Source organism: Canis lupus, chromosome 35 (genome assembly GCF_003254725.2).
Source record: "Canis lupus dingo isolate Sandy chromosome 35, ASM325472v2, whole genome shotgun sequence".
Taxonomy (NCBI): domain Eukaryota; kingdom Metazoa; phylum Chordata; class Mammalia; order Carnivora; family Canidae; genus Canis; species Canis lupus.
The window spans coordinates 839,667-863,569 of record NC_064277.1 but is presented as its reverse complement, the minus strand read 5'-3'; the positions used below and the strand labels follow the sequence as shown (position 1 = coordinate 863,569).

Below are 23,903 nucleotides of genomic sequence, written 5' to 3'. Positions count from 1 at the left end.
AAGTAGAGATCTTGGTGATTCTATAAAAAGATTTATTTGGAAAAAGCCCAGTAAAAGCCCTGTCAAACCATATTGGCATGAGGAAGCACATAATATACAAAATAAGCAAAAACAGCCCACTGAGTCTGCAGTTACGCAATCAGTGAAATCCTGTCATCATCTTTCCTAACAGAGTTCAACAAATTGAAAAGCATCGGCTCCTCCTCTTTAGTGTTGTCATGGATAACTAACTGATAGCCAAACAAAACAAACAGGGTAAGAGGGGGAAATGTCACCGAGTTTCAAAAATATATCTTCAGTACTTGGATTGTTACCCTTTTCTTCTTTTTTTAAAATATAGCTCTAGCCATGATTTCTATTCTATAGAGAATAGAATATAGAGAATATAGAGAATAGAGAGACAAAAAACAAAACAAAAACTATCTCAAGTACCCATTGCCAGACTGTAGGCCTTACTAAACACACTAATCAAGGGTAGCCCTAATGCTTTTTTTTAACCTATTTCCAGAAAATACCAATTGGTTCTCAGGGGCGCCCGAGGAGAGAGAGCAAACGGAGGGGGGTGTGGTTAGACAAGGCAGGGAAGCCGTGGGGCCAGGCCCGGGCCCGGGCGCAGCGGGTTAATGAGCCAGCCTGAGGCTGGAGGCACCGTGGTCCAGTCCCAGCCAAAGATTCTCTAACAGCAAGCATTGTCTACAAGAGCGACATCTTCTATGGGCATTAACATGTTCCTTTTGTGGGCAGAGTCACCTCAAATTTAGACATTAGTTCCCTGAGTAATAGTACGACACTCGTGTGCTTCTATCCCTCCAGTTAGTGGTCGACACTGAAACACAAGTTTTCTCCGTTTTCAAGCAACAGATAATCCACATCAAATTAAAGAGAGCATTTAAGTCAATGTAAACACATCCTTTGGTCAACGTTCACAGTGATCCTCAAAGGCGGCAGTCTACGGGAGACCCTGCAAACCGCGTTTCCTTAGGAATAAGCTCGCTTAGACGGAGCCGGGGTGGTTTTGGGTTTTTTTGGGTTTTTTTTGTTTGTTTGTTTGTTTTTACGCTCATTCTTGCCGAGATTCTCCTCAAGGGCTGTCCCAATCGCCAGCTTTCTCAAAAGGAAAAGAGGGAGTTCGGTCAGCTGTCCCTGGGAACGTCGGGTATCTACGGTGGCACGACGCCCCTCGGCGGCCCTCTCATTCTTGAATGGAGGAGTGGCGAATAGACCTGTGGTAGTCCTCGGGGCTGCCGATGTGCTCGGGCAGGTCGTAGCCCCGCAGGAAGTGTCCACTGTTTTGCTGAGCAAAATAGTACAGCTGTCTGGCGAGTAGAGGTTCGACCTTTAATAAGAGATTTTAAGAAGACGTTATCGAAACATGCTTTCGAGCGCCCTGCGACTGGCTCGTCGTTACTGACTCCGTATTTCAGGGACGGCGGAGTCCGAGGTTGGCACCACCGGTCAACCGTGGCACCGTGGGAAGCCGTTCCTGCGGGCGCCCTCCCATGCCAGGCGACGAGCCCTACTGAGCTCTGAGTTTCGACTGCATTAACGTCAGGGATGGTGCTTTTCAATGATCAGCCGCTTAAAATTTACGTTTGGCTAAGCCTAAGCAAATCAGGGACATGACCAAACTAAAAGGCCGTTGGAGGTGACCAGTGAAGGTGGAGCTAACTCAGGATAATTAAGGCCAATGCATTTCTCCGCGACCACAGCTTGACGGGGACGCAGGTGCAAACCCTGAGCAATTTACAATTCCTGGACCACCTAGATAATCCACAGATTTCTAAGGGAAAGGAAGAAGAAAGGGGCAAAATCTATGCAAACAACAACACTGCTATTATGGGGAAAGAGAGGCTAATTGAACCCAAATTCATCTAGTTTGGCTATTTGTGTGGTTCATAGTCACCAAAAAAAAAAAAAAAAATTCAGCTTTCAGCATGTCCTTAATTTACAACATCTAAGAAAACAGAATACTTTGTTAATCAATTCCGCTATTAAATTGAGCCTTTATATTATTTGATATATAGAAACTTAAGCATAATTCATATGACATGCCTGAAATAAATTAAATCCATAATAAAAAGGAGTAGAACTCGTGGTGTACACCAATCCATCTTTCTTTTCCACCCCAGACACCTAGATTCCAGGGACCATTGCTTGAGGAACCCATCACTGCCTGATTCAGAGGATGCCTGGTGCACCCAGAACACCCTTAAAATCTGGCGGGTGCAGGAGTTTTTCACCAACTTTTGACATGTTATTTGTCAATACCAAGTTTATTTAGTTATTTAACAGTCCTGGGTGTTAACAAGATATTAATTATTGTATCAATTACTGGAGAGAATTCGTGAAAAAGCCCTAAAATCTACAAGAATATATATATTTTTTTGTTGTTGTTGGTTGGTTGGTGGATTGGTTTTTGATTTTTCAAATCAAAAGGAGGAGGATTACGGGTTTACAATTAGTGTTTTATTTCAGTTTTTCAACAACAACAAAAAAACATTATCAGAACTACAATATGACCTGAATATTTATATTATTGAGTATGATTTCTTTTACCTTTTTGTCTGGGCCCATTAATGACTCTCAAAGGTAGGTAGCAATGTGAAGTTCTCAAATTCAAAACTCTTAGGTATTCAAAGCTCTGTTTTCTGTGGCAAATTTATTCCAAATGCTATCTCTATAAATCATTTTTTCTTTTCTATTTTTTACTTGCTGCAGTCGAACCTATTTCAAACTCTGCTAGAGAACACTGGTAGTCTGAGCTACTTAAATTCCTTGACAGAGTTAGCTTCCTCCAAATAACACATGGCCCTCGGTTTCCACTAGTTAAATAATGTCTAAAAATCCAGAAATAAAAGGGGATTTGGGAAACATTTGGGGGAACAGCAAAATACTTAAGTCAATGGACAGCTTCCCATTTGGAAAGAGCTTCTCCGTTGAGTGGAGGTCAGCTAGAAGGCATTTTAAAGGCAATATTAAATATGGAGAATATTAAGGGGACACTTTTACGACCAGTCCTTTTAAATCCTTATAAAACGGGAATAGGACAGTGTCATGATGGGACAAAGAGGCCCACGGTGCAGGTTTGATGAGTAGACATCTAGGGCTGGGAAGAACTTGTGGGTCCCTGGACTCCCAGCACCATTCACTGGGCCATGCTTCCTCCCTTAGGATGTTCCCGTCACTTGACATATATTTGTATTTGAGAATTTTCTAAATGGGACCCTACCCCTGATGGAAAATAGGGAAACTCCATCATTTGAATGGGACTAAATACTTACGTGAGCAGTGATGAGCTTCCTTTGCCTCTGAGGATCTGGAAACTCTTCCCCGAAGCACAGAGTTACCTGGAATCTTGGCAGGGGACGGCCATGGTGAGCAAAAGCTTGCAGCTCTAGAGAACCCCACAAGAAAAAGACAGAAGCAAATGACCCTGATCAGAAACGATCCTTGAACGTGCCGGGTTAAAACAGGAGGCAGAAGCTCACTGCTGATTTGGAAAACTGAAGGAGTGAGTATTCTTTATTTCTCTTAAGTGGGATTCCTAACCTCAGACCCCAATAGAGAATTGCATGTCCATGTCCATATGTGTGCTTTTCCCGAGACAGCTCTAGGTTTCACCTGATTCTTTATGGGAAACGTGCCCTGCAGATGAAGACTCTTGACTTGTAGCCCTGGAGCCAGGGCAGTGCGAAGGGTGGGAGAAAGGAGTGAAGGCTGAAGGAAAAGGAAAAGCAATGTAGCTACATTGAGGCAAAAGAATAATTTATATAAAGGAGAAATTTCATTTAAAAAAAATCAAAATTGGGACGCCTGGGTGGGTCAAGGGTTGAGCATCTGCCTTCGGCCCAGGGCGTGACTCCAGGGTCCCAGGATCAAGTCCCACATTGGGCTCCCTGCAGGGATCCTGCTTCTCCCTCTGCCTGTGTCTCTGTGCCTTTCATGAATAAATAAATAAAATCCTTAAAAAAAAAATTTAAAAATAAATAAATAAATAAAAATGTTCTGATTATTTAAAAATGTCATCTCAAAACAGCTGAGCGCTTATAATCCGGTATCTGGGCCAGTCGGGACTTCTCCATGACTCAGGCGCCCCTGCAAATGCTTTCCTGTTATCTTGGGGACTGAGCACCAGCTCTGGGCAGCTGCCTCCTGCTTGGCGCGGAGCCTAAACTGTGGGACTTTGGGCTGACTTGTTGCCTGTCTCCTGCGAGAGACGTTGCTTTGGAAGGAGAAAGGGGGCAGCCCAGGTGGCTCAGCGGTTTAAGCGACGCCTTCAGCCCAGGGCGTGATCCTGGACACCCGGGATCGAGTCCCAAGTCGGGCTCCCTGCATGGAGCCTGCTTCTCCCTCTGCCTCTCTCTCTCTCTCTCTCTCTCTCTCTCTCTGTCTCTCTCATGAATAAATAAAAATCTTTAAAAAAAAAAAAAAAAAAAAAGGAAGGAGAAAGGTAGTGATGAAGCACCCGGCCCCACCCTGGTGGGTGTGTGGACCCTCCAGGCACCCCTCCCCGGGAAGGGCGCGGAGCAGTGAAGCCGCACGTGCAGTCCCTGGCACTGACCCCGGCCCCTCGCCCACGTCCAGGAGGACTCTAAGACTCCAGCTGCTCCTAAGCTTTCCTTCCCAGCAGTTAAATGTCGCGCCTGCAGAGGAAGGCCCCGCAGTGCTGCTACACCTCCTGCAAGCCGAATGCACAGCATCTTGATCAGATATGCGCCTTGTGCACCTCCAGGCTCTGCCTTCAGGGGCCGTCCCTAGGAGTCTGCGAATCCTGAATGGGCAGATATCAAAGATCTTCACTGTGCTCGTCAACTGAAGCGAAGTTTCTAACTAACTCACTGGACTGCTTGACTTCCTGCTTTTTTTTTTCTTCCAGAATTCAAATCAAGCCTAACTGACTCAGTCAGAATGTGTCGCAGGCATTCACAGTGCTGAGGCCCGAGCCTCCACCTACACGCGCCAGTCAGAGTGGCGAGTTGGCACAATTCTCCGAAAAAGTCACGTCTCAAATGCTTGATAATACGAGAACATTCTGTGGGAATCCTTGATTATGCAGAAGCTGGTCTGCACAGCTGCAGTGTTTGAGTTCACAGGTTCCTCCCTGAGCCTCAGGGACCACTTCAAGATAAGGGGGTGTAGTGAGCAAAAAGCTCAGCCCCTGGTTACGAGGAACCAAAAACAACCCTTGCTCACAGATAAACGTTGAACCCTGGGCAGGTGAACTGAGCCTGGGGTGCTCGGGGCCGGGCCTCAAGCCGTGTGCCTCTAGTCCGGGTCCAGCTCTCAGTGCCTGGCACTTGAGGGGCACGTACAGCCTCGTGACATGGGAGGATCTGACCTTCCTAAAACACACGTGGCGAGAAACTCACAGACACCAGTGTCCTTCCTCGGGGACTCTGACTAAAGCCCTAGGCCTGCGGCTTCTTCCGAGTCCAAAGAGGCCAAGACCCACCGTCTCTGAGGAGACCCAGCGCCCGCGGACCCCTCGGCCTCCGCCGCAGACAGGGGAGGTGCAGACAGGACAGCCCCCGGCAGCCCCCGAGCCGCCCCGGGCTGCCCCCCGTGATCACCACGCTGGGCCCAGCGTGTGCAGAAGTCACGGCGTGGACCTGAAGGCAGTTCTGCCGACGCCGGAGAAAGGGACGTGCAGGCCCGCAGGCCCTTCTCACCCTGGTGCTGCCACGGGTCTGGCACTCACAGACCCACGTCTCCCTCTTCCTCTTGTCACACTTCCTAGTCAAGGGTCAGTCATATAGGGACATACCCGTTTGGGGGGGGGGGTGCATCAAAGAGAATTTGGATGAGTCTACACCAATCTGGGGAACCAAACCCAAAAGGCTGAGCGACTGTCAGTCGTACCAAAGCACGCAGGTACTTCACATTTCTGTTTTAAATGAATTGAATCAGAAGCGTATTCACAGAAAGGAGAGGGACCTGAAGACCCAAAGCCATAGGGCATTTCTGAAGGGTACTTATCAAAGAGTAGCTCAAGGACAGGGCACAGAAATAGTGGACAGCCGAGAGAACAGCTTTCTCCCCCAAAAAGAGGTTTCATCAACATAGACGACGGCCAAATGGATACTCTGGATGAAGCTTCAGCACGAATGTGGCCATTGGTTTCACAAAAACCAGCCCAGGACTAATTCACTTGTCATGAAATCAAAACTTACTAGTTTTAGAAAATCTTACTTGAGACGTGTATACCGTAGAGATACCTCAAAGCCTTCTCATGATTTCCCCTTTGCAAAGCCGGTTCCGCACACTCCCTCCTCGTCCCCCCTGCTGGAGGGCATCTGCACGGGGCACCGCATCCCACAGCCAAGAACGCTAACGGTACACCTCTGACCCTTATAATTTTCTGAGGGACCTTAACAAATAGTAGCTTGCTGGGATCCCACTAGCAGTAAAGCGTGAACCTTCTGCGTCAGTGACTATCGGTTGAATCCCAGAATTTCTAGCTGTCCGCCTGAGCCACAATCCCCTGGAGCAAGCTCCGTTCTCTTCACGCGCCTCTGCCGATGGAGAGGAGTGGGTGGTAGAGGCAAAGGTGAGAGGTGAACACACAGGAACCCTATCTCGGATCACGCAGGGTGGGCTCAGGGGCTCCTAGACGGAGGACCTCCGCTTGGGGCGGGAGTGACCATCTGTTTGGACCACGGTGGTGGGCACCGCGTCACCCCCTCCATTCTGTGTCTCAGGCTCACAGGCATGGGACGCTCCATTCTAACAGAGAATTTGGCACGTTACCTGCTAAAAACTGCTGTGTGTCGAAGAGCTTGCAGGTCTGGTCCCTCTCCAGTTTGTTGGGCCTGTCACTGCACAGTGCCAGGGGCCCATCCCAGTAGATCCTGCTCTGGCACAGTCTTTTGGCATAAAGCCCATCAGGGGCCATCCAGAGGACCACACCCCTCTCCAAGTGGCTCAGAAGTTTCTCGATGTTTTTCCTCTGGCCATTGTCCTCTGGGTAGGGGAACAGGACCTGGTCCAGGTTACTGGCATCGTAAGTGTGCCCGTGGGAGATCCGACAGCCTTCTGGGCTCGATGTGGTCAGCTCTTTCACCAGGATCTCCCGGTAGTACAAGCAGATGTGCAGTCGGCAGTCTGCAAACACAGAGATTTCAAGGTCAGTGCCGATGGACCCAGGAGCACTGGACACCCATCAGGATCCCAAACTAGGTGACCAGAACACGTACGCTTGGGGGGCCCCTGGTGTCTGTCCCAGGATATTCCACAAAAACTAGAAAGTTCCAGCTTAAGGAAGTTCAGGAAATGCTGTACGCCCTCATCTCCCTCCCAGAGCCACAGACAGTAACAGATATTAAAGAAATCCTGCAAGAAACCTATCGAATTTACGTGGCCAAAGATTTCTTCTCATGGAGGGGGATCACGCCTTACATCGTTTTTCTGCACGATGTATTTGACTTGTGTCAGACACTTTCTGTGTCATTGTTTTAGTGTTGATGCTGGCGGTGATGACAAGAATCGTGTCTAAAATACTAAGGCACGTAGCACTGAACAAAATTCATCTTCAAGCATGGCGATCAGCTTTGATTTTTTGGAGGAGGTAAAGCCTAAGTTTAATTCCTACTAGCAGAGAGATATAAAGGTGTTTCAATAAATAAAAATATTTACATCTGAAACGGCCCTAAACTACCATTATGACGTCACTTACATTAAGATATATACACACACACAAGTGCACATTGAGGTCTTAGGGAAGGTAAGCTCTAAGACTCTAACAGCAGTGACCCCTGGGTGGTAGGAATGCAAGGTTTTTGTTTTCCAGTTTTGCCTTTCCAATGGTCATGTTAGTTTTTGTGCAGTGTGTGTAGGTACGACTTGTATAATAAAATTAATTCATGAGGAAAGAAAAGAATCCATGGAGAAAAAGATGTTCTAAGGCTAAAATAACTGCACCGTCTATTATATCCATCAGTAAACCCACCCTATGGTGGGAAATTTTCCTTCAGAATATGACCCACAGACTGAAAGGACCAAGCTCGGTCTGCAAAGGGCCCCTTCACCGAAGTGCGGAAGGGCTCACGGGCCGGAGCGAGCCATCCGTGACTGTGTGGGACCCAGGAACGGGAAACGGCTCGGCCAACGCGCTCGAGGTTGATCATTCGTCTGTATTGTGCATATTCCCAAGAAAGCGACCCACAAAACCCTCTTATTCCCCAACGGTCGGTTGTGAGACTGAACCCTCATCACCGTCTCTGTCCTCCACTCCAATTCCTGCGGCTGTAAAAGCACTAGCTGGGAGCCGGGCTCTCACGGAGAGCATTGGGAACCCGAGGCGACCCGCAGGGCAGGCCTCATTGCATCTAACGTCCTCAGGAATCACGAGGTCACAGCGACATAATAGCTGTTTACCCCCCACCCTCCAGGCACCCGCACAGGTCTTAGGTGCTTAAGAGAAGGCTTAGAACGTTTCTAAAAACAAGCACAAGTCTTGCCGCTCAGAAACACCCCCCTTCTGTCACTTAGGACCATGTGAGAAAAGAGGCAGCAAGCCTCGTTCAGAGCTGTAGAGCCGAGAAGAGTAAGTGGTGAACTTGGAAGCAGGAAAGGTGCCCGGAATCCCTGCCACCTTGATAATTTATTTTATTCCATCACTGTTTTTTTTAAAAAAAAAGCCTGAGGGGAAGGGGATAATTCATTCTGAAGCTTAGGCTACTCATGTTTAACATAATTATGCATCTCATTTTAAAACAACCCAAAATACTATCCAAAAATAAATAAATAAATATACAGGCAACACATACGTTTCATGAACCTTGAGGTGCCTTCCTTAAAACACGTAGGATCTCTGAGCTTGTAGGAATCCTTTTAGAAGTGAAACTCTGAAAGCCGATCTAATCCAAATTTTTCGCAAGACTTATCGAATTTCAGAGGAAGAGCGCCACGTCCATTGCTTTCAGGCGCACAAATGTGGCAGAGAGGGGAGCAGGACTCCCGTCCCCAGGAGGCCAGACAGGAAGACCTACCTGTGACTAAGCCTGGAAGGATGATGAGCTTTTCAAAATGAGAAACCCTTGTGTATTTTTTCTAAGAGATTCTACTACATTGAGAGAATATTGGCTGAAGCGGGGCCAATACTGGTGTATCGAGCTGGGGCATTTGCGTGTCCCTGGAAATTCAGATAGATGTCACTGGAAACCTTAAAAGACTGGACACAAGCCAGCATTTAGAATCAAAAGCTGGCTTCTCGGTGCTGAGTGTTCTACTGATGCTTCTGGCTCACACCCGCGGGAGTCAGATGTGTCCACACCCGCTCTAGCCCAGGTGGAAGAAGCCAGTGCCGAGGCCTGTGCCCGGGGACACCACCCCCACCCCGCACCCACCCCAGCAAGTCTACCCGAAGGTGGAAGGTGAGGGCGGGGCGCCGGGCAGCCAGCCTGCTGTGCGGCTCCAGGAGGGAACGCTGCACTCACCTGAGAGCGCCAAGGCTTCGGCAGACCTTATGCTTGGCTCTATGGGGATTCCTGGGGCCTGGGACTCAGGCGGGGCACAAGCATAAAAGGTTCCTGTCACCTGGCAACCTGCATTCGTAAATAAGAGTCAGATGATGTCTAAACAGAGTCTGTCCAACCAAGACGCAAGGGAGGTCTCCTCTCCCTGGGTTGTGGCCGCTGAGCCCCCGGGGACGCACCAGCCCTGGGAGGGAAGCGCCAGGGGCCCTGCGGGGAAGACTGGGGGCATCCTCCAGGGGCAAAGAGAAGCCGAAGCCCAAATCGGGAAAACACAAGACTGAAAGAGGAAGGAGGCTTTTCAGAGCCGCGGAAGGAAACCTGGAACCATCCCTCTGTAAGTGTTTCTCTCTCGTCTTAAACTCAGCGAGCACCGCCGTCACCTCACATAATCACCCTGTGCGTGTGCTACGTCGGGGGGATACTCAAGCTCTGCTCTCCTACGGCTTTTAATACGATGCAGTATTGCGGACTGTCGTCACCATGGCTGTTCGGGTCCCCAGGGCTCGCTCGTCCGGTACCCGCCAGTCCGTACCTGTGAGCGGCGTCCTCCGTAACTACCCTGAGCAACGGGATGACCCAGGTCAAGGAGATCTACCCTGTCCTGTCCACACAGCGGGGTCATAGGAGAGCTGAGAGCTCAGGTCTGCCTGAGTTCCGCTGCCAAAGGGCCCAATCAAAAACTTACAAGTTGTTCACACCACATTTATCTAGTTCTCTATTCCCGGGCTCAGGAGCAAAACCGAACCATGCGCCTTAGCTGCCCAGTAGCTGCAGGTCACGTTACGCAATAACGGAGAAAGAATACGTAATAGGACACGGTTTTGTGGCACCTCATTTGCTGTCAACTATGCCTCCACGCCGCGTGTGCCAATCCCGTATTTCCCTAGAGTTCGAGGCATTGCCCTGTTACTAAGTTCTTATTCAACAGAGCCCGATGCACTAGACACAGGTGTGAACCTCAGCAAGCGGTTCCAGGGGGGCCAACTCCTCCACGGCGGGATGGAAAGCAGCCTTTGTTGCAAATCGCTCTTGAAACGCTAGTGCAATCAAATTCTGGGCTTTTCTGGAAACTTGCCACTGAACGTGAATCTCAAATCCCATAAAGCCAAAACCAACTTGAACACGATCAGTAAAAAGGGAGCTGACCACATTGCGAAGAACCCAATACTCCTAGAACACACAGAAGGATCTGATCCTGACCCGCTCGGGATTCCTACCGAACCACCTAACTCCGAGTCCTGGAAGCTTGTGCTCCGTTCAATACACCGTGAGGTTCTCTCTGAGGGGTTAACCGGTGCTTCCGCGGAGACATCTCACCTCGACATCTGGGGAGCTCCTACGGGCAGAGGACCCCAAGCGCCCGGGGTAGGCGAAGCTCTGGACCCGACACCTCTGCAGGCTTTTCTCTTCTTACTATTTACTCATTGCATTCGTACTATCACTTCTAGTCCCCAAATCACTCTGATGGGCACCGCATCGGGGTAGGTGAACTCCCGGCCCTGTGGGGCTCGAGCTCCTGAGCTCAGGATGGAGAGCCACATGCTCCACGTGCTGAGCAGCCGGTGGCCGGCGGGCCCAGTCGGCTCCTGGGGTCCCGTAGGGGAGGGCCCGGCACAGCTGGAGCACGCCCACTTAGGGGCGGCCAGAAAGCGGCAGAGCTGCGAGGCCATCGGTCCCATCAGCATTCGGGACAGTCCAGGGGGAAGGCTGACCAAATCTATCACTTTTCGCCCAAGATTATTTAGGGAAGATGAAAGATGCTAACCTATCAGACAGAGAACTCAGGAGACAGAGCCAACCAGCCTGACGTCTGAGACCCCTTGGCTTCAACGAAAGGCTGGGTTCGGGGACCTGAGGTCGAACTCCAGCCCCTCGCTTTTCACTGGGTAACTTTGGGCATTCGTTACATGGTGTGATTTTACCTCAAAAACAGCAGGGCAGTTTGTAGCTGCCTGGGTTAGGTCTCTGCAATGTTTATTTTCTTGCTTTTATGTATTCATTCATTTATTTTGACATTAGTGCCCCCTTTCATTTTTTCTGCAACACTTATTTTTTAAAAAAATTTTTAAAAAAGATTTCTATTCATTTCCTTGAGAGAGAGAAGCAAGAGAGCGCAAGCGGTGGGTGAGGGCAGAGAGAGGGAGAAGCGGGCCCCCCACTGAGCAGGGAGCCTGTTGGGCCTGGTCCCAGGCCAGTGTGAAGGGAACCAGGGCAGACCCTAACCGAGCAAGCAGCAGCCACCCGGAACCATGCCTGTGATGTTTAAATAAGGTCTCGCATCAGGCGGTTCACACCTGGCACAGGTAGGCCAGGTGTCAGCAAGTCTTGGAGCGCCTCCCCTTCCCAGGCTGCAGGAGGGAGACCACCCTTTCTCCCTCACTGTGCGGGAGAAGGGCAGGAGCCGGGGCAGCGCCAGGGACGGGTCGGGGGAGGCCGGGGCCCCGGGCCAGGTGTGCTCTGCTGCACCCCTTACCGTTTTCACAAGCCGGGCCCTGCCAGTGGTGGCCGCGGGATCCAAACGTCACCGGACACTGATACGGGATCTCCGCGTGGGGCTGATCGGGGATGTACTCCCTCCAGCCTCGCTCGTGGGGAGGCATCATGTAGTTATGAACCTGCTAAAGGAATATGAGGGCGCGGCTGAGACGAAAAGCCACCAGCCGGGCAGGGACCAGCGGCTGCCCTGCGAGAGGGAGGCCGATTCCCTTGTACTCAGCTCCCCGCAGAACCTCTGAAGTCGCTCACAGCCGCATCGTCTTATCATCTCGAGAGCCTCTGGAGTGAAAAGCTCATCACACTAGGTGGAAAGTAGCCATAAAGACTCAAGAGGCACAATGAAGACAGTGTTGTAAGGAACGATTTGTCTAAAGCTTCGTCATATGGCTGAACCTGGCACCAAAAGTCCTGCAGGGAAATCTGCTTTCTCCTACCCACCAGAGTGAAGCAAACAGAGCCGTAATTCACATCAGAAAAGTCTGAAGAGATCAGCTGCCCTGTGGTTTCACATGATAAAGCGCTACTTCCAAAATTTTCATCTCCCCGAAAAGATCTGTTTCCCAGATTTCAGAATCGGGCGAAATCTGCGCTAACGGGCAGACGCGTTTGCCTCTCCTCTCCTGAAAACCAGCACCGAGAGCAACACCAGGTGGGAAGTGAGACATTCGTCCCATGATTGGGGACGGGGTTCGGCTGGTTGACTAATAACAAAAACAAAGTGCTGCTGTTTTTGTTTGTTCACTTTTCCTGCTGCGTGGGGCCCGCTGGCTCACGTGGCCTCGCCCAGACCCAGCCTCCCCTTCCAGGCGCCCATACCCTTCGGCCCGTACCTGCGCTGGCAGCGAGGTGTAGGGAGCTGTCATGGTGTAGGGGTGGCTCATGGTCATCTGCGGGTCCTCCAGGGTGAGCTGCTTTGCTCCTATGCGTTTGGGCCAAAGGCAAATGGCAGAGTGTGAAAAAAGGAACTGTCATAAGTAAAAGTGAAATCTTAGAAAAATGCATGAGAGTTTAATTCCTAGAAGGCATAACGGTGTTGACAAATAAGACAGTTTTTCAGCAATTCCCACGGGCGATTATGTGCTCAGGCCCTTAAAGTGATTTCTGCGAGGTCTGACTTATGTAGGACAGGTAGGGAGGGAGCTGGAAAGCCGCGTGTGAGTGCACCTCGTCACACGCAGGGGCCCACCAGCAGGATGTGCCACAGGTGGAGTCATCTGTCTGGTTTGTGTGAAATGCAGATTCTTGAGCTCTACTCTGACACGCTGGTCAGGAACTTGGAAAGAGAAGACCCGAATTTCAATAGGCATCCCAACTGGCCACAGTATACTCTAAAAATCGGCATTTTTATTACTATGATTAGTAATACTACCTGCACGCTTCCTTTCTACAGAATGGTCACGTGAAATACCGATAAGTAAAGATAAAACTTTGAATGGGTTTTCCTTTTTTTTTTTTTTTTGAAAAAATGGGCCCATATCTGACTCCAGTAGAAATAACTGAGAAACATGCGCACACGTGGATGTGCATACGCCTGCGGGCAGAGAGCTGGAATCTGAGAAGTTATCCCACACTAGCACAGGAGCTTCAGTTCATGGCCCTGAGGATTTGGGCAAAGAGCCTGTTGGGCTTGAACATGAGGCAGGAGGCAGGCAGGCTATAAAAAAAGGAAAAGGAAGAGAAAGAAAGAAAGAGAAAGAAGAAAGAAAGAAAGAAAGAAAGAAAGAAAGAAAGAAAGAAAGAAAGAAAGAAAGAAGAAAGAGAAAGAAAGAGAAAGAAAGAAGAAAGAAAGAAAGAAAGAAAGAAAGAAAGAAAGAAAGAAGAAAGAGAAAGAAAGAAGAAAGAAAGAAAGAAAGAAAGAAAGAAAGAAAGAAAGAAAGAGAGAGAGAAGAAAGAAAAAGAAGGAAGGAAGGAAGGAAGGAAGGAAGGAAGGAAGGAAGGAAAGGGAAAGGAAAGATAAGAAAAACCGACCTTCAGAATGAGATTGAGGCCTCAAGGGTGTCAGGCTGCCCATGTTCCGTACCCCAGTCTAGGAAGTCCCACCTTTTTTGGCGCCCTCGGGCACAATCCTGTACACTTTGTAGGGGTCCGAGATGTCCAGCTGGCTCCTCTCCACCAGCTCCTCAAAGTCATTGCTCTTGTTCAAAGCGCATCGTAAGCGCGTCTTCCAGGTCGGAGGGTCGGGCTTGTCTATGCCTTCTCGGAACTTTCCTTTAAATAGTGCCCAAGCCTTGTGGGAACGAAGGGAGGAGGCAAAGTTAAAATACAAGGTTGTTTTTTTTTTAATAATAAATTTATTTTTTATTGGTGTTCAATTTGCCAACATACAGAACAGAAAAAAATGAACCTAAGAATTGTATTTCTAAAGGGAAGAATGAGGCTTCTGTGATTTACACGGGACAGAAGCCCAGCAGGTGTCCTCCTGGTGGAGCAGTTTCAGCTTTGGGCTCTATCAGGGCTTCCCGGAGGTCTGGGTGCTTAGGGGGAGGTCTGGGTGCTTGGGGGGAGATCTGGGTGCTTAGGGGGAGGTCTGGGTGCTTAGAGGGAGGTCTGGGTGCTTGGGGGGAGGTTTGGGTGCTTAGGGGGAGGTCTGGGTGCTTAGGGGGAGGTTTGGGTGCTAAGGGGGAGGTCTGAGTGCTTGGGGGGAGGTCTGGGTGCTTAGGGGGAGGTCTGGGTGCTTAGGGAGGGTGGGGAGGGGTGAAGAGCACCCGGGCCCTGGTCACTGCATCTGCAATGCGCTGCCCCGGAGCTGGGGGGAGCTGCGGGGGCCGGGGGGGGGGGGGGGGGGCTGCAGGGGAGGCTGTAGGGGAGGCTGCAGGGGTGGCTGGAGGGTGGGCTGCGGGGGAGACTGCAGGGGAAGCTGCAGGGGGGCCTGCGGGGGCTGCGGGGAGGGGGGCAGGGGTGGCTTCGGCTGAGGAGGCTCAGACCCTCCAGGGACTCCCCGCGGAGTCCCCAGGCCGCCGCGCTCCGCCTGCAGGTGTGTGGGGGGGTCCCGGAGCGCAGGTCGCTGGGCGCCCCGGGGTCATCCCACCCCCACACTCAGACCCAGACCAGGCCCGGAGGGAGACCTGGAAGGAGGGAGTCAGAGGGACGTGGAGACAGGGACGCGCGGGGAGCGGGGAGGCCAGAGGGGGGGCTGGAGTCTCGGGGACCACGCGGCCGGGCCGGGGAGGGAGGACGGGGAGGGAGGACGGGCCCCAGCACCCCCGCCCCAGGTGCCGGGGCTCAGGCGGGGAGGCTGCCGGGGTCGGGCCGGCCGGGATGCTCCCCGCGCCCCCGCGCGCGCGCCCCGCCCCACCTTGAAGAGCGCCGCGTCCTCCTCGCGGTTGTAGTCCTGCTTGCCCGCGTGCTTCCAGGGGATGCGGAAGATGCTCTTGTCCTCGTTCTCCCACACGAGCCCCGGGTACTTGCCGCTGTCGATCTGGTCGATGAGCCACTGGCGGAGCTTCCCGTTGCCGCAGCTCACGGCGCTCATGCCGAAGTCCCCGCCGCGGCCGCCGCCCTCCAGGTTCATGCCCCGCCGCGCTGCGCCGCCGCCTGCCCGCGCCCCGACACCCCGACACCCGGCGTCAGCGCCGCACCCCGCGACCCGCGCCCGGCCCTGCACCCGGCACCCGGCCCCTGGCCCCGGCACCCGGCACCCAGCACCCAGCACCCAGCACCCAGCACCCAGCCCCGCGCAGACGCCCGGCACGTGGGGCGCCCGCCGTCCGTGCGCTCCAAGGGCCCGGCCTCCCCATCCCGGTCCCCCCCGTCCCCCTCCAGTCCGCCCCCCCACGGCCCCGCACCTGCACCGCCCCGGGGCCCAGCCGCGCACCGCACCCGACCGAGGCAGAGCGCCCCGGGGACACTGGCCGAGGAGCCGCGAGGTCCCAGGGCCCCCCCCCACCCCCGGCAGCCGCGGAGGCCCCGGTGACCGAGGACCCCTCGGGACTCCCCACCCTGGGCCGCGGACTGGAACCCTTCCTCCTGCGCGGAGGCCCCCGCCGCCCCGGGCCGCATCCCGCCCCCCGCGTGGCCTCCCGGGCCCGGGATGAGCTGGGGCGCCCTCCGCGGAGCAGGGTCCCCGGGATGGGGGCTCGGGGATGGGGGCCGGGGATGGGGGCCGGGGATGGGGGTCCGGGGGGCCGGGGATGGGGGCCCGGGGATGGGGGCCCGGGCTGTGCCGGGGGCCGGAGGTTGGGGGGCCGGAGGTTGGGGGGCCGGCTGAGCGGGGGCTCCCTCCGCGGAGCCCGGAGCAGGGTCCCCGGGATGGAGGCTCGGGGATGGGGGCCGGGGATGGGGGCCGGGGATGGGGGCCGGGGATGAGGGCCCGGGCCGAGCCGGGGCGCCGTCCGCAGCAGGGTCCCCGGGATGATGGGTCGGGGGATGCGTCCCCGGGATGGGGGGCCGCGGGGTCGGAGCACGCGGAGGTGAAGGGGGCCGGGACTCTGCGGGGCGCCGTCCGCAGCAGGGCCCGGGGATGGGGATGGGGCCGGGGCCGGGGCCGGGGTTCGGGCCTCCCCAGGACGCGCTCCCTCCAGCCCCCGCCCGCGCCCCCGCCCCGCCGCGACCTTACCTCGCCCCCGACTCGGCGCTGAGGCCGCGCTGGTCCCAAGTTCAACTGGTGAAGCCGAGTAAGTGTCGAGGTGGGAAAGAGGAACTTATAAAGCTTAAAAGCCCGCTGGGGCGGAGCCGGGGGCGGAGCTGGGCGGGCAGCGCGGCGCGACCCGGGTCGGGGCGAGGGGGCGCTGCTGGCGGGGACCCGGCGCCGCGGGGGAGGCCGGGCTCGGGCCGCGGGAGCGCGTGGCGGGGGGGGGGGGGGGCGGGGGCACGGGGGGCACTGGGGGGACGGGGGCTCTGGGCGCACGGGGGGTGCTGGGGACACGGGGGGTGCTGGGGACACGGGGGATGCTGGGCGCACGGGGGATGCTGGGCGCACGGGGGGGCTCTGGGCGCACGGGGGCGCTGGAGGGGACCCCGTGTGCCGGGGGGACCCCGTGTGCCGCGGGGACCCCGTCCGCTGTGCCCGGGCAGGCGCACCTGCAGCGGGCTGGCGGCGGGCCCCCCGCGGGAGGCTTCCTGCCCAGGGCGGGGCGCGGAAGGGGACCTCGCTGAGCTCTCCTGGCGGCTCCCGGCGGCGCGGCGAGGGCGGGAAGTGGGGCCTGGTGCAGGGGACCTCACCTGCACAGCTTGCACCCGAGCCCGAGCAGCCGCGGGGGCGCCCCCCTCCCCCCCGGGATGCAGCTGGCGCCGCGAGCCCCCAGGAGCTGAGAAATCGGGAGGGAACTCGGGGCTCCCCTGGAGCTGGGCAGCGCCTCGGAGGCCGTCCGCGAGCTGGAAACGCTCCCAGACCACTGTGTCCATTAAAGCAGGGTCCCCAGGTGATGCGCGGGGCCCCCGACCTAGTTAAGGCAGCAGGAGGGCGGGGGGGGGGGGGAGGGGTCTGCAAGCGCCCAGCCCTGGGCTTCAGTTCACCTTGAAATGACCCCGCCTAACCTCAGTCCGGCAGGAAGCGACTTGCTGGTGGGGCTTGGATGTCCGGGAGAGGACCAGCATTTGAAAGGACCTGCGAGTTGACTTAATTTCCCCAGATGTCCTTAATATTCAAGCGAACTGCGTGTGCATCTGCCCGCTGCGCTTTCAGCAGAGCATCTGGGATGCTTCCAGCATGTTGGTGCACTTAGCAATTTCAGGTAAACCGTCAGATCACCGGTTTCTATATGATTTTAGACCACCACCAGCCTAGGTCAATTTGCGACTTTTGAAAAGCTTTTGATTTCACTTACCTCTCAGTTTTTCTCTTTTGAACTCACGTGTGGGCTCGATGTCTCTTATCCAAAGGAAAACCCGAGTTTGGGCGACAGCAAAACAGGCGGTGATGCGCGGCTTAGGTCCGCCTTCCCTGACCCTAACGGACTTTCTCAGAAATTAACAGGATGCTACATTTTTATTCACCCAAGCAAGTTTTCCATTATCAGAGTCTGTGTTATAAACAACAAAGCTTTGTTCAGAGAAAACTCTAGTCACAACCCATTTTTCTTCCTCTCTTCTCCTTTCACAGAGTCATTCATTTAGCAGACTTTTTTGAGCACCTGCTCCACGTCACAAACTACTGTAGGCACTTGGGTCACCTAAGTGGACACGGCAGACACCACCGCCTTCGCGTTGTGCCACGTCCTGATCTGTACGCTTCCTTTCCCCAGAGGGTTCTCAACACATAGAAAGAGATTGCTAAAAACAAAAATGGCAAAGGAGCTTTTTGCACTTTCCTCCACGTGTCTTCTGTACTAGGTTCAGTTAGTTTCAGCATTTTTTTCACTCATCTAGAAGAAAACAACAGTCATTTATGAAACTTTCGGAGACTTCACATCAGCCTTGCTTTATTTATTTTTTTGTATATATATATATATTTTTTTTATTGGAGTTCGATTTGCCAACATGTAGTATAACACCCAGTGCTCATCTCGTCAGGTGCCCCCCTCAGTGCCCGTCACCCAGGCACCCCGTCCCCCCGCCCACCTCCCCCTCCACAACCCTTAGTTTCCCAAGGTCGTCGTCTCTCCTGTTCTTCACCCTCTGATTTTCTCAGCCTTGCTTTACAATGTGATTGCTCAGTGTGGGACCCAATCCCCGCATAGGGCCATAGGCAGACGCTCAACCACTGAGCAAAAAAAAAAAAAAAAAAAAGAATGTGATTGCTAATCTTCAACGCCATCTTCTGGCTTACTCGTTTGTCATATTGATTTGCTAGAAGTGATTTTTTTTTGTTTTGTTTTAATGATGAGATGAATACAAAGAACGATATATCTTAAACATATAAAAATTAAATGATATATTTTAAACACTGAAGCTCTTGACATCCTCATTAACCCCGGGGGAAGGGGACGAGTAAACAGGTAGGAGTTGCCAATTACTCACCAAAGACTTACATCTTAGTCATAGTTGAAGCAAAAATGACAACAATTTTTAAGTTCAGCCTTCCCCCCACACACAGACACACTCATGTAAACTAAAGGGTTCTTGGGTAACAGAAGAACTAGACATTTATCTCCAAATGTCACAACCTCTTAAACAGTGAAGACACATAGGAAATCAACCAATTGAGTGTCCATCCGAAACAGAAGCTGACCATTGTATGCTGTGAGGAGGCTACCTGAGGAGGCGAGTGGTCCAGAAGCTGTGAATGGGGCACAGTCTGCGGGGAGCAGTGCAATTTCCCATTTACAGTATCATGAAAAGACTGTAAGACAGGCTAAATTTACTTACATTCAGTATGTTGAGAAATCAGTCTTTTAAAATTATACATTCATATGCAAGAAAAATATTTTTAAATTTTATTTGTTTATTTGAGAGAGAGAGAGAGCGAGAGAGCATACGTACGTGAGAGAGAGGGGCAGGGGGAGGGAGAAGCAGGCCCCCCAGTGAGCAGGGAGCCCGACGCAGGGCTCCGTCCCAGGACCCTGGGATCTCGGCCTGAGCCGAAGGCAGATACTTAACCAACTGAGCCACCCAGGAGCCCCGATACAAATATTTCTTAAAACTCATACTAGAAACAAAAAGTAGATCATAGGAATCTGGTTTTTGACAAAGCCATTTTCTCACTAATTTATTTTTTAAAGGGTGCGGCGCTACAATTAGTTAAAAAGCAATACAACTATATCCTTGAAAAAGTTGAAAGGGCGATTATTTATAATTACTTGTAAAAATCAGGAAAATACTGAAAATGTCTTGTTGTGATGATGTAGAATAATACAGGATAAATATCTCCTCTTGGGCAGTTTGTGAATGTTAAATATTACTATTAACCACGCATTTTGTAATGCGGTATTATCATGCTCTTATTATTATAAGTAGTGATACTATGTATTATATTAGTGCTATTGGATGACTCCATACATCTACATGGTGTCACTATGTGTTACAGTATGTAGTCCTAATGATATTACGTGGCAGCATCGCAGGTCTTGTGTAGTAACGCACAATATACGTAGTAACATAGTAACAGGCACTTGGCGCCGCACTCTTCCATGTACTATAGTAACAGACCGCCGTACTGTAGTACGATACTATAGATACTATAGCGTGATCACAGGATAGCCCTACTGACAATTAAGTGCTCAAGTAGGAGGGTCAGCTAGGTCTGGTTCAAATCCGTGAGGTCTTGGGTGGACTATTTTTTTTTTTTTAGATTTTCTTTATATATTCACGAGAGACACGGAGAGAGAGAGAGCGAGAGGCAGAGACCCAGGCAGAGGGAGAAGCAGGCTCCCTGCGGGGACCCCAATGCGGGACTCGATCCCGGGACCCCGGGGTCATGCCCTGGGCCCAAGGCCGGTGCTCCACCGCTGAGCCCCCTGGGCGCCCCTGGGGTGACCTATTTAGCCAAAGTCTAACCCTCACTCGTACAGAGAAGGTGCCGGCTCTCTTGCTGCGCTAACGTGTGCCGGGCCGAGGAGGAGGAGTGGCTCGGCCCAGAGCTTGGCTTAACCCCAAGTGTTCAACAAACTGGGCCCCTTATCATCATGTCGTGCTTCAACATGAAGGGTTTCCTAGACTTTATCTGGATCTCGCAGCCGAATCCGCGCAGTGAGGGCGGCGATACGCACCCCATTGTGCAGATGAGGAGGGAGGCCCACCGAGATCCCAGGGGTTGGCCCAAGGCCACGTTCTGACCGAACCAACTGAGTCCTTTCCCTTGGGTACAGGTATTTAGCGGCCTGTCGCGTTAATATTTCAGGATCAGCCTCTAAGCACCCGCCTGTCAGCCCGCAGGGGGCATTTTCCCTTCAGTTGGGTGCTCGCTGGTTAGGGCAACGTTGGGGAGATGCAGCCTTCCCGACCCTGCGCCCCTCGTCTGTGAACTGGAGGTCAGCAGCGGGCAGCCGCTGAACCTTGTTCCAACCCCAAAGTAACTGCTGTCTTATTTCTGCTCAAACTTAAAATGATTAACGACAGCGCAGTGGCCTTTCTGGTTATGGCGAATTCCGAATAAGAAAAGTTGTGTCTCGTTTCGTGGCATTTTTTTTTTTCGTTTCGTTGCGTTTTTACGTCGTGGCCCTAACCACTGATCTCCATCCGTCCTCACAAAGCTGTATTCACTTGGAGAAAACTGGAGGAAACAGGTGCTGCTTCTCAACCTCTACCCGCAAGTATTCAGTCTTTGGGGGGGAAAAGATTCTAAACTTACAAGCAACCCATACAGGAGAGGAGTCGGGATGGAATACTCTGGAAATGAAATGATACGTTAAATGTTTTCACCGAACTTCCAGTGGAAAGGGATTGTACTGGTCTTTCTTTGTAAAGAGAGAAATTCGAATGCCACTGTGGTGTAGAAACGTGATTATTTTCTCATGCAGAGTCGCGGACGCTTTCCTAATTTAATTTGCAAAGTGCCCGGAGTCTCCTCGGGAAGGAACTTCGCAGAGTTCCCTGAGCTTCCAGAACGCAGGCCGTTCAGCACGAGTGCGTGAGCCCCTGGGGACAGAGCCCACGTGCGTGGCTCTTCCTCAGGCCCAGTGCGCCCCCTGCTTTCACGCTTACGGGAAATTGGTCATTTTAATCCATTGATAAAAGGTCACAAGGTCACGGACGCCAAGGCAGCGTTGTCTCCTTTGGCGACGTGGTTCTTGGCGAGGGGCGCTGGACGCTGCCGACTGTTCACCAAGCCAACGAGAACGCAACTGCAGCATCTTCTGAAAGCTGGAGCAACCGGTGGCAACCAGGCAGGCTTGGCTGAGTCCACCGTTTGCAGCAGGTCCTGAGGACCCTCCGCCCGTCCGCTGTCCTTCCGGCTGCGAATCCTGAGACGATGCACCATTATTTTCAAATGTGGTTCTGCTGCGGAGGGTCGGGGCATGCGGGGTGGTGGGGTCTGTGCCCGTGCATCGCCAGCAGGTCCCAGAGACCCCAGAGCCTAGGCCCGCGGGGCTCTTCGTGGTTACGCAGTCGTTCGCCCGCTGGTTGTCAAACCCTGAGAAGCCAGGCTGACCAAGCAGCATCTGGCGGGGACCTTCCTGGTCACAGGGACGAGGGAAACCATCCAGGGGAACCAAGCTGTTCCTCAAGCTTGACGTCACCGAGCCTCGTGCTCCCCTGTTGCGGGGCAAGAAGCGCCCGGAAGGAAGGGAGCCCGGGAGTCGCAGGAGTAAGTAGAGGCAAGTAGCCGGGAGTCCTGGGCCCAGGGGGGCGACGAGGAGGCGGCCGACGGCCCGATGGAGAGGCCGTGGGGGGCGCGGGAAGTGTCCTGTGGATGCTGCGGGGAGCGGCGGGCGGGGTTGCGGGGAGGCCCGGCTCGGAGTGGGGGCGAGGTGGCCCGGAGCCGAAGCAACGGCGTCCGGAGGGGCAGGGGCTGAGGTGGCACCCCGACGTCCAGGCCGGTGGGTGGGTGCTGCACTTCCCTTGGGGTCGGCGCCCCTCCGACCACCCGGCACCGGGACACAGAATCCTCTGCGGCTCGTATTTGAGCCGCAGCTTTGTGCCGCGGGCCTTGGAGCAGCGGCCTCCGGGGGACGCTTGGGGACCGCCCGGGGCACCAGGACAGACCCGGCCACGGAGGCGGGCTGCGGGCCTGCCGGGTGCCGCGGACTGGCTGCCTGCAGTGTGGACACCACGGAGTCGGGAGGAGGAAGCGGCTCGGGAGGGAGGAAAGCCAGATGCAGGGCCCGTGGCAAGGCCGCAGCACGCAGGGGTGTGTGGAGGTCGAGGCCTGGCCCGGTGAGGCCGGCGGTGCCCGGGGCGGGCGGCAGGGCCCATGGCAGGTGGTGGAGGCCGGCAGGGGGTCGGCACCCACACAGGCAGGGAGGAGGCGGCGGGAGAGGGGGCGCCCCCCGCGGTTGAGGGACGACCCGCAGGAGGTCCGTTAGGCCACGGGACGGTGGCTCCACGCGGCGTTCAAGGCCTCTGCCATGGCCGCTGACTGGAGCACCAGGGACGACGTCCATTTAAGCCTGGATCTCGGAAACTCCCAGCTCCCTCTTTTCCAGACTCCCCCACCGGTGCTCCGCGGAGAAGGTGGGAACGCGATTCCTTTGGAGGCTCCGAGGCACGAGCAGAGGCCACGGCTTGGTGCTGGGGCAGAGGTGTGAGAGGGGGGCAGGGGGACACGCACGGCGGGCACCTGTCGCACCTGTTGCACCGTCGCAGGGCAGACCCTGCAGTGGCTCCCGGGTGCCTGGCCACCGGCGGACGGGCTGGGGCCTAGTGGGAACGCGCTGCCCTTTGTCCGCCCCGTTGTGACCCAGGGCAGCGACGCGGGCACTGTGGCTCCCCGCACAGAACGGCTGGGACCCGGGCTTCGAGGGCACAGTGTCGGGGCGGCCGGGCCCTCACCTGGCCCTCACCTGGCCCTGGGCCTCGTACCGCGCACCTGCCGCTCACCTGGTGCCCACCTGCTGCCTCCATCCCCACGCTGGTCCCGTGGACGCAAAGCCATGCAGACTTGGGGTTGGGTGCCCTGGCATGTGGTGTCTGCACCCTGCGTTTGTCTGCCCCGCTTGCCCCCCGCACACCCCACCTGCAGGTAGGGGAGGCAGAGACGTGACGCCAGGCACCTCCCTCCCACCCTGGTCACCGCCCCAAGACCCGGCCTCCGCCCAGACACCTGCGGAGCCACCGAGGGAAAGACACGTGTTCGGTTCCCTCTGAGCAGCCCTTGCGGCCACGCAGGTCCCGGGGCGCTCAGCGGGCCAGTCGGAGCGCCCCGTGTGGGCCTCCGGGGAGGCAGGTGGGGCTGCGGGCCTGAAGGACGCTCCCTCGGGCCGTGGAGGGCGCAGCAGGAGGTCCGCAGGCAGCGGGGGGTGTGCAGAGCAGGGTGGGCCTGGCCCAGCCTCCCGGGGGCCTCCTCCAAGCCTCCGGTGGGGGGCCTCTTCCCGCTGCCCGGGGCCTCCCCTGACGGCCTCTCCTCCCTCCCATTCCTGGCCCCATTGGGAAGACGCCAGGTGGAATGCCGGTGGGTCC

At 54.4% G+C, this 23,903-nt stretch overlaps 3 protein-coding genes across 4 annotated transcripts; 1 reads left to right on the top strand and 2 right to left on the bottom strand.

Annotated features, from left to right (window-relative positions):
* Window positions 1–15: 15 nt before the first annotated feature.
* IRF4 (interferon regulatory factor 4) lies at window positions 16–16,634 on the bottom strand. 2 transcript variants are annotated; one of them, XM_025446406.3, is made up of 9 exons: window positions 16,525–16,634; window positions 15,265–15,503; window positions 14,010–14,196; window positions 12,800–12,888; window positions 11,947–12,091; window positions 9,435–9,542; window positions 6,748–7,101; window positions 3,282–3,394; window positions 16–1,336 (listed from the first exon to the last, which is right to left on the bottom strand). In XM_025446406.3, the coding sequence occupies exons 2-9, from the start codon at window positions 15,478–15,480 to the stop codon at window positions 1,193–1,195; spliced, it is 1,356 nt and encodes a 451-aa protein (XP_025302191.1). In that variant the 5' UTR covers window positions 15,481–15,503; window positions 16,525–16,634; the 3' UTR covers window positions 16–1,192. The 2 variants fall into 2 exon arrangements, with proteins under 2 accessions (XP_025302191.1, XP_025302200.1); XM_025446415.3 differs by having other exon boundaries at window positions 11,947–12,088.
* LOC125754372 (uncharacterized) lies at window positions 16,052–16,546 on the top strand. Its single transcript, XM_049105927.1, has one exon. The coding sequence runs from the start codon at window positions 16,052–16,054 to the stop codon at window positions 16,544–16,546; it is 495 nt and encodes a 164-aa protein (XP_048961884.1).
* A 4,850-nt stretch (window positions 16,635–21,484) lies between the features above and the next one.
* LOC125754371 (uncharacterized) lies at window positions 21,485–22,888 on the bottom strand. The gene has a single exon (XM_049105926.1). It carries the CDS (start codon window positions 22,886–22,888, stop codon window positions 21,485–21,487), a length of 1,404 nt encoding a protein of 467 aa, XP_048961883.1.
* Between the last annotated feature and the right edge of the window lie 1,015 nt (window positions 22,889–23,903).

Excerpts from the sequence above, each read along its gene's own strand:
- IRF4 (XM_025446406.3), bottom strand. The coding sequence starts at position 15,480 with ATGAACCTGGAGGGCGGCGGCCGCGGCGGGGACTTCGGCATGAGCGCC. Across the intron at positions 14,197-15,264 it reads AGGACGCGGCGCTCTTCAAG|GCTTGGGCACTATTTAAAGG; the intron begins GTGGGGCGGGGC and ends CGTTCCCACAAG. Across the intron at positions 12,092-12,799 it reads ACACCTCGCTGCCAGCGCAG|CAGGTTCATAACTACATGAT; the intron begins GTACGGGCCGAA and ends ATATTCCTTTAG.
- LOC125754372 (XM_049105927.1), top strand. The coding sequence starts at position 16,052 with ATGGGGGCCGGGGATGGGGGCCGGGGATGGGGGTCCGGGGGGCCGGGG.
- LOC125754371 (XM_049105926.1), bottom strand. The coding sequence starts at position 22,888 with ATGGACGTCGTCCCTGGTGCTCCAGTCAGCGGCCATGGCAGAGGCCTT.